Source organism: Trichoplusia ni, chromosome 9 (assembly GCF_003590095.1).
Source record: "Trichoplusia ni isolate ovarian cell line Hi5 chromosome 9, tn1, whole genome shotgun sequence".
NCBI classification, from domain to species: Eukaryota; Metazoa; Arthropoda; class Insecta; order Lepidoptera; family Noctuidae; genus Trichoplusia; species Trichoplusia ni.
In genome coordinates this window covers 10,363,700-10,373,268 of record NC_039486.1, presented here as the reverse complement: position 1 = coordinate 10,373,268, position 9,569 = coordinate 10,363,700, and the positions used below count along the sequence as shown (strand labels likewise).

Genomic DNA, 9,569 nt, shown 5'->3' with positions numbered 1-9,569 from the left:
TAAGCATATTTTGCGTAACCAACATAAGTTTGACAAGTAATATATACTTATTCAAGTTAGGCTAGTTGCGAAGTTAAGTTGGTAACCTTCACTAATACCTACTTTTTACTTATTTAATAAGTATTCACATGTCACCGGCTGATTTCAGGATAGCCGTTATCGGGATAGGGTATTCAATTAAACACTTGATCACGACTCATTATCGTTTATTCCTAGCGGAATCATCGCTCTGGCCAAAATGCCAGTATTGACCCGAATAGTAACTGAAGAGGTTTTATAATTGAGGTTGCAGACTATTTATTACAAATGAGGCTTTAATTGAAATTTAGCAATTCGTTATATTGGGAACTAACTAATTATTTTTAACATAGAACAAGATTAATAAACTGTTCGTATCTCAACAAATTCATCATTCATTATAAAAGATACTTTTGAATATTCTTTCAGAAACTAATTTATCAAGGCAGAGTTAAGGGCCGTCCCTAACTTGGCAATCCTTTGGCCCATTAAATTACAGCAAGCAGTTTTTATTGCGAGATTTTTGACAGGAACCCACGCCTAGTTTATTGTTTATGCTTTTTTTACGGCTCAGATTATGTGTTACGTCTTTTTGTAAGGAAATTATGAATAAGTAATATTTTAATATAACGGTGTTTCCAAACGCTTTTAAAGGGGGGTTATTGGCTGTTTTATCTTTAGATTTACGACTATATGCGCCTTTTTTATTACCCAAAATTTCCTGAAATCCGAGCACCTGGAGGCATTAACAATATGGACGAAGAGAAAGATACATTATAATCACACGCATACAACAAGATGACAAAAGTCAGCCGTCTCCATTCTCCTCATATTAAACCGATTACGAATATAAATACTTCATTGAAATACCTCCATTCATCACGGCCGACATAAACGTCGCTCAAACAATTAATATTACTAAACATATCTTATTATTCCGGTGTTTACAAATACTTTCATTGTTAGTATGAACAGTAATAATTCTGTTTGCAGCACTCGCTCCAACATTGTTGGCTTGTTACTCAAACTGAGAAGTTCCTCATGTCAGTGACTTCAAAAATATCTCCGAGAAATTCATAAAGATAGTAGTATAAAAAGTATCTTTAAGTGAAACCAATATTGAAGACAGAAAAAGATTCAATACAAAGATGAAATGTTGAAATAATACAAAATTTATAAAGTGCATCGAATGGCAATTTAAAATTCCAGTAACGTCTCTGTTGCAATCTTATTTCAAGTATTGGATAGAGTTCGAACAATAAAAACTTTAAAAATTCTATAAAGTGGAATCGTATGACTCAGACAAATACATTTTAGATCGTGCTGTTTACAATTTTGTATCGAAGATGAGACTTTATTCATTTGTTTTTATAATTGTGAGCATCAACGCAAAAACTAAGAGCAAGTATTGTGATGTCGTCTCAACTGATCCATCGAAGCACTGCTACGTGAAGGAGACCTTAACAACTATCGCCCACAGCCCCAACCAGCTGTCCGTAGACAAGACCACCAACACGTTGTACTTCAGCTTCGACTTCGGCCAAGGGGAATACGTCCCAGCGATCCTCAACATCGAAACCAAAAGCCTCAGTGTTCTGAAAGGCGTTAAGGACGCTTTTGCCATATCCAATGACCCAGCCACTGGTGAAATGTATTTCGGAGGCAGCCACGGCATCTACAAATATAGCGCCGCAAACAAAAGCTTGCAGAGGCTAAATATAAACAATTTGGATATCTGGTGGCTGTTTATCAAGAAGAACATTTACTTCATCAAGTTTCCCAGTCTCAGTGCGTTTTATTATGAGAACAAAACTGTGCGTGCTGTACAAGAATTACGAGGTGATATCGTTCATCAGTTTGTTTTGGATAAGGAAGACAATATTTTCTTTATTAACGGTACCGGGTTATTTGGTATAAAGCGCGATCATTACCGGCCTGTTCTATTGAGGGATCACCCGAGATTTTTGGGCATAGCGACGGATAACAACGGGATAGTCCATGTTTGTAGTGAAGACGGAATATTTGTCGTCACTAAAATGGTACAGAAAGTGAAGAAAGTTATTAATGTCCAAGGGGTTCTGGGACTAACTTTTGACAAGTCCAACAATATAATTTATTCAGATTCTCACGAGATCGTACGATTGGTTCCGATGGCCAGAGAAACTTATTACGATCAAATTCGCAATTTGTGAAATGAAATGTAAGGTCTGTATCGTATCATCCATCAATGCAAGATTAAATAATAAATAACCATTAAAATAAAATAAAATAAAATACAAATTAGATTTATGTGTCTCTAGATATTTTAAGGGCTATTTTTTTCATCCTAATTGTAAATTTTCACTAAACTGTTTGTTATAAATACGCATAATATCCATGTTTTTAGATTGATTTAATGTTAATTAATTTGTACTGTAATGTAATATCTACAATTTACTTGAAGAAGTCGGATGAAAAAATATATTTAAGATATTAACAATTAGTGTTTGATTTGTCTCTTTAAGTATGTTACGAATATGTGTTTTGAACTCTTTTTAGGGTTCAGAAGAGGTAAAAACGGGACTTTACTATAACTGAGGTACAGATGTATGTGTGAAAGTTGAAACTTTCAAAGATAATGTATCTATGTTACCGTTGTAATGAATATTATAAATATGAAGTATGATAAATACTAATAAATATGAAGGTTAAGAAACGTTTAATGGTTTATGTAGCCTATTTGTACAAAACCTTCAGTTTAGTGAGTCCAAATTACGTTTGTCCGGATTTTCTCACTCTTCTCCATTCCGTTCGTGCCTTAATCAAATGCTTTCACCAACTTTTGACTCCTTTGCAGACACATTTCGACCCATGTCAATACTGAAATAAATCTAGCAAATACCTCTTATTTAGTAAGTGTAGCTAAACATAGTCAAACAAACGTCATTCCCTCATTGAGTGTAGATACTAACCATGCCCTATTTAACCCAAACACAGTGATACAACTGATCAACAATGTAATGTGTTCCAGTAACACAAGTGTTAACGTGGTTAATAACAAATGATAAATAAACAGGCGTTTACAGAATTGTTCGCATATTAGTGGCAGGTTTGTTGCATTAGGAGTTGGTGTTGATAAATACGATTGTGAAACAACGAATATTTGTAAATGGTACATTTTTGGAGTTCTTGTGGACGATGCTGGCACGAATTAAGTTACTGAATATTTTTTTGCATTTTAAGCTGTCTAGTTCACTGTTAATATTTGCCTCTTCCTTGTCTTTTCAGATTATTATCATAAGGTATTCCTCACCAAGTTTCCGCTGCCTCTAAATATGAAATTGAGCTAGTTCTGGAAGAGAGCATCCCTCTATGCTTATTGTTTTTTTTTCCGGGTGGGAAACTATCTAGCGACTCTTCACGTGGGTTCACTTTGAGAGTATCAGACTTTTAGAGACTAAAACAAATACGTGTCCCTTTGTTTGCCCTTTATGTACTGATGCCGAAGAAACACTTTTGGACAATCCCGCTGGACTACAATGGGTATGCCTGTCATGGATTGCGCTTTTTCATATTCGTCTTTGCAATAAAATAGTAAAAGTAATGTAGTGAAAAATTTCGAACCTCAGCCATTACTTGAACTTGCGATTGAGGCGCTTTACCTCCGTGGTTTTTTTGACGACCTCCGTGGTCCAGTGGCGTACGCACCGGTTTCAAGGTGTCGCTATCTCTGAGGTCCCGGGTTCGATCCCCGGTCGGGTCAATGTAAAAATTCACATTTCTACATTGTCTCGGGTCTGGGTGTTTGTGGTACCTTCGTTGTATCTGAATTCCATAACAATACAAGTCCATAACAAGTGCTTTAGCAACTTACTTTGGGTTCAGAACAATGTATGTGATGTTGTCCGCATTTATTTATTTATTTTATTTACCAATTAAGCCATCAAGATCACTGACCACTGTGTTGTGACACGTCCTATGGTTATGGGTAGTGAAAGATTAAGATGCTTTTTCTTACATATACCGACTATATGATATCTGATCTGCGTGTGAAGTACAGAGGATATAAGTTTTAATCAAATTTGTGACTTTGTTAGTTACACAAGAACGTTAATTAAGATTATAGTCAGATCACGTGCAGCAGGACAATTTACCTGATTTTCATTCTGTACATGCACAGGAACAGGAACTTTATTAATTAAATACCAGGAGACGCCGGTTATATTGGTAAAATAAGGGTGGTTGTAGACTTGGTATACTTTAATATTAGTTAATATTAATAATTTTTTATGTGTTGTTTTTAGTATAATAATTATTATTTGTATCCACCTCAAATATTTGTGCGCCGGAAACGGCAGAATATTATGGAGCGATAATTTTTGTAACATCTCAATTACCATATTCTTACAAATAAATAAATATATCTTATCTAAATGTAATGTTGCAGAAAATGTGAAGGACTGAACAATTAAAAATTATTGTTGTAAGTTTTTCAGACTTTAAATGTTTGGTTTTTTTTTTAACTCCAAGTTTCGAGGTTTTTTTTAATTAGCAAAAATGCTAATTTGTTTCAATTCAAATGACATAACATTTCAAAACCGAATAGACTTTTGACTAAAATATTGACCAATTTTGTGTGATATTGTTGAAATGACAATGAAATCTCATTAAGGAGTTAAATAAAAAAATACAATTTTCTTTGTATATTAGTACAAGTCTTACTATGAATGTCATGAAACATGTCTGAATTCTCCTTAAAACTGCGTTACTCTGAAGGCCAGTAGGAAAAATGGGTCAAACAAAGGAACGTAACAGCTTACAAAGGCACATATATATATGTATATGATACCTATTTGACTATCTTTACAATGCAACCTTCCTGAATCTTATATTATGCCGTGAATGACTTTAATAAGAAAATAAATTAATTTGTATTGAATTAATAAAATTAATGTGTGTTCTCTAAAATTTCGTCACATGCACAAAGACATCCAGAATAATCATTCGTGAGACAAACAAACTCTTGTTCCACGCGACACTTTGTGGACACTGTGTTTGGTTGGTCACTTTTATCACTCCATTTGGGCTATTCCTTCAGAAAGAAACAACCTTATAATTTTGAATGAAACAGTTTATTGTATGAACCCAATTATTTGCGGTTCAAGTAGGTCGAGATAAAGATTGGTATCGTAGACTAACATAGTCTAGTGTAGGAGAGGATTTAAATATCACACCTATTTCCAGTATTTTATTGTAACTGTCTACAATGACCACAACAATTCATACTAGGATAGACTAGCCTGCGGCACTCTGTATGTTGAAAATAGATCCAAAATAACCCAAAACCATTTTATCGAATTTAAATGTCAGTGAAGTATATGGTCAGCAAATAAACTGGAATCGTGCTTTATCAGATTCCCGATGCATTACCCGTTATATTTGCAATAGTGCTCCGAATATTATTCAATAGTCACGTTTCGTAGTTTGAATAGAATAAATAAATCGATAGAGTTTTTACATTTGATCCGTAGGCTAAAAATAAATAGCCGAGTTGTTGAGGTCATGCCAAACTGTAAGCAACGTGTCGGGGGTTCGATTGTCTCGTTGGACAAGTGTTTTTGTGATCAACGAACACTTGTATTTGCGCTTGTCCCTGAAATGTTTGTGAAACACCCCGCGATACAATGATTTTTGTGAAGGCGAAATATAAAAAATGATCTTGCGTCTGGTCTTTTTGTTACATAAAGAAGCTCACCATGAGCAGAAAATTACTTATTGAAATTCCTAAACTGGCTTCGCTCCTTGCTTGAAAAGCATAGGTTCACTGTCATTTGTGTATGAAGGATTGCAACGCATTGCCATACACCGACACAAAAACGCGGATGACGTAGCACGGCGGTTCAGGTTTAGTCAGTAAAAGTCTGACACTACCCATTTCCTCCCCCGAGGGAGTGGGTGTCCATGAGGATTCCCCCGCCTAAAAAAAAAAAAAAAAAGGTTCACTGTCATTTGTTATTTTCTTTGACAAAGTTTCGTTTTGGACTGTAAACGGACCTACACCCAACATGAATAAGGGTTTTCTCATTTTATCACCGGACCCTTATAAACATAAAAAATATTAACATATTGAACATTACTCTTAATTCGTCGCGTGTCCCGGAGCATAACTCTTGACGTCAAATGTCAGGGATTTTCGTTAATCCTATGCGGGCGAGCATTTTGTAAAATGTCCGTTGTTACATATTTTTATAGTAACGAGATGCTTTTAATTAAAATCCTGTACGTAACGTACTTTCAAAAGGTCGACATTGAAACAAGAAGAGGTCACGATTAAAAAAATTGCCTGTTGTTTGAACATAACGATGATCGAGAACTTCCTTTAGGTTTATAAAAAGTTAAGTAAAATCCATTAATTTTCCATTATTTAATATCCATTTATTCACTGCAGAAACACAAGTACAGGTGCGGAAAATAACTTGTTAACTATATTTTATCAATACATATATTTATTTATATAAAAATATTTTAAAGAATGTTCAAGAATGTGCACTATTTGTTGATTCTCAACTTTTGAACTGAAAGTGCCTCTTACAGATTTAATAGCACGAATTCTACCACTTCCTACTCTGTCCCAATCAATAGTAAGTACAAGTTCCATCCTTGCCCCTTGGTACCTCTTTTCTATAAATAGGCAAAACATTCAAGGGTTGGTCACGTCCGCAGGTCGCATCCGTAATTCCGCGTTGCTTGGCGTAACACGCATAATTCCTTCGGGATGGTTGCAGTACAGTCGCCATGGCAACAGGAATGATTACACGGTTGCTATGGAAACGTGAGCGAAGAAGTAATGCAGCTATTTGTCGCTAGTCGTGCGTAAATGGACTGTTGGGCAGATTTTGGCTTTTGTTGCATTGTAATCTATGCAGCGATAAGGGTTGCCTCTTAATATAAATTGACCTCTTAAAAACATTTTAAACTATACTTAACTATAAGTTATTAATTCTCCTTAAGATGAACACCAATCTAAAATCTCGCATCTTAATATTCAAGTTACAATAGAACGGAATTTATAGACTATAAAGGTAGCTAGCAAATGCCTTCCATAAAAAGTGACTATCTATACCTAATGGTTTTTTTTTTAAATCATGTTCTTCATACCTTCCTTCCCTCGTAGCTTAGTTGGTAAAGCAACTGGTGCATAAAGCCAGAAGTCGCAGGTTTGAGTCCCGTCTAACATTTACGACGACCTCCGTGGTCCAGTGGCGTACGCACCGGTTTCAAGGTGTCGCTAGCTCTAAGGTCCCGGGTTCGATCCCCGGTCGGGTCAATGTAAAAATTCACATTTCTACATTGTCTCGCGTCTGGGTGTTTGTGGTACCTTCGTTGTATCTGAATTCCATAACACAAGTGATTCAGCAACTTACTTTGGGTTCAGAACAATGTATGTGATGTTGTCCGCATTTATTTACATTTTTCTCAATTTGGCAACTTCAAATATAATCCGCTTGGGAGTATAATAGACGGGTATATTAATAACTCGACAACCCTATACCTGATACCGTATTATACGAATGCACCATTGAATTTATCAAACAAACGATCGAAACGAGGAACAAAGGAAATAAATTATGTAAACTCGCGGAAATAAGGCTGAATAGTAAAGTGCCAGGTTTCCATACAAATACGGGGATTAAAAGCTGACTACTGGCAGAAAAGTTTTTGAGAAAACGTGGATTGAAGGAGGTTGCTTGAATGCACTTTTATGATCAAAGTGTTTAGTAAGTAAAAATTTCTATTGTTTTCATTGACCTCTTTAATCATGAGCTGGGCATTGTTTCCAATAAGCTAGTTCTCATTTTATTATTTAACGTCCGTTTGTTAGTTAACATAATTATAATACCAGCCTATACATGTCCCAGTATTGGGCACGGGCATCCATCCACCTTTATAAGGAACGTTAGAGCATTGATTGTTGATCAAACCAGGTTTCTTCGTGATGTTCTCCTTCACCGTTTATCAGTGATATCTTGGAAAAATTGAGTACAAATGACTTTGGAAAGGTCTGGAAAGGGAATATTGGTGCTTGGTCTTCTTTAGGAATGAACCTGTACTTCATTCATACAAATGTAACTACATTACGGAAGCAATAAAGTATTAAGTATTAAATCAATATATAGAACAGCAAGGCCAACACGACGATAATAATGGAGGATGTTTTTGTTCTTTAGCTCGAAAACATTATAATAACATTTTCCAGTATATTTACATAAATATCGACCCCGACTGAACTGTTTGTCAGTTTTATTCTTTAGATAAAGCCAAAATACGTGATCTTCCTTTAAATCAAGTCGACCTACCAGTTTGTTGAATTCCACGTTTTAAAGTTGATTTAGTTCCTTATAAAAGCTGTAATTAGTATTTCATCACTCTCGTCAACTAATACGCTGAGAAAGCTAGAGTGCTGAATACAGACTTACAGAAGATGGAGGTTACTGAATCCAATCAAACTATTGAGACTATTATTTATTTTATCTATTTGATAATGTGGATGGCTTACGTTGGACTTGCGTAGAAACTAATCCGCTTACCTCAGTCAACTGCGGCTACCATGTACTTCTAAAGCAGGTCTCGTCTTTGCGAAAACGAGATGGTGATACTCCAAGTGCAGTGCCCCGTCTCGCTTCCACAAAACCATTAGTCCTGGTTTATGAGCTCCTATTACGAGCCTCGTCGCGAACTGTATTACCCCCCTTTCTTTACCCCTCTTTTCAAGTAACAATAAAGCGCACCTCCTGAATGAGGATTATTAGCAGTTGATTGGATTTTCCTTGAAGCTTGTATCGGTTTTAAAGTATTGCGACTCTGGTTCGCTTATAGAATTCAGCTTTCTATGTTCTATGCCTTGAACTTTTCATATTTTCTGAAGCTACTAGGTCTGGAAAAGGCTTTTTTTTGCTCATGAGCACCAATCAACCGATAATGGGATCTCTGGTGATAAAGCACATTAATTAAGATATTCCGTTTACTTTAAGCATCAATAGACAAATGGACACTAAATGATTGCAGCTGTAACATACGATGTAAGTATATTATTCTGTTATAGCCAGCCTCATTCCATGTTTGAAAACGCTTTTATAATAACAGAAAGTAGAAAGCAAAGGAAAGCAAATCATGCAGGTATGTGTCAAGGGTTATAGCGAAACATACCGTAAGTGATTGCATCGGCAAAATACTTCGCTTGAAAGTGTGATTCCGGGGAAAAATGAAAAACGACGGAACACATGGAACGGTACGCTGCCGTTAAATAAATGGCTGACTTTTTCTACTCGGTGGATAGGTTCCAGGGATACTGAGATATATGGCCTCTTTGGACCTCTATCAGTTTTCGTTTATCGAAATTTGGAAGTGAAAGTTTTTCTGTTCCGTTTGAATGCATGGGATAGGTATGTCGCTGAAGAACTAGAGATATCTCTGCAAAAAAATAATTTAAAAGTTTTATTGTTTTCCTCAGTTATCAGTTCAGCCTCTACTTCTGCCGCCTAGAGTAACTATAAATATTTGGCCAATATTTT

At 35.7% G+C, this 9,569-nt stretch overlaps 1 protein-coding gene across 1 annotated transcript; it reads left to right on the top strand.

The window, feature by feature from the left end:
* The first annotated feature begins 328 nt into the window (after nucleotides 1-328).
* LOC113497536 (ommochrome-binding protein-like) lies at nucleotides 329-2,827 on the top strand. The gene has a single exon (XM_026877123.1). It carries the CDS (start codon nucleotides 1,365-1,367, stop codon nucleotides 2,208-2,210), a length of 846 nt encoding a protein of 281 aa, XP_026732924.1. The 5' UTR covers nucleotides 329-1,364; the 3' UTR covers nucleotides 2,211-2,827.
* Nucleotides 2,828-9,569: the final 6,742 nt, after the last annotated feature.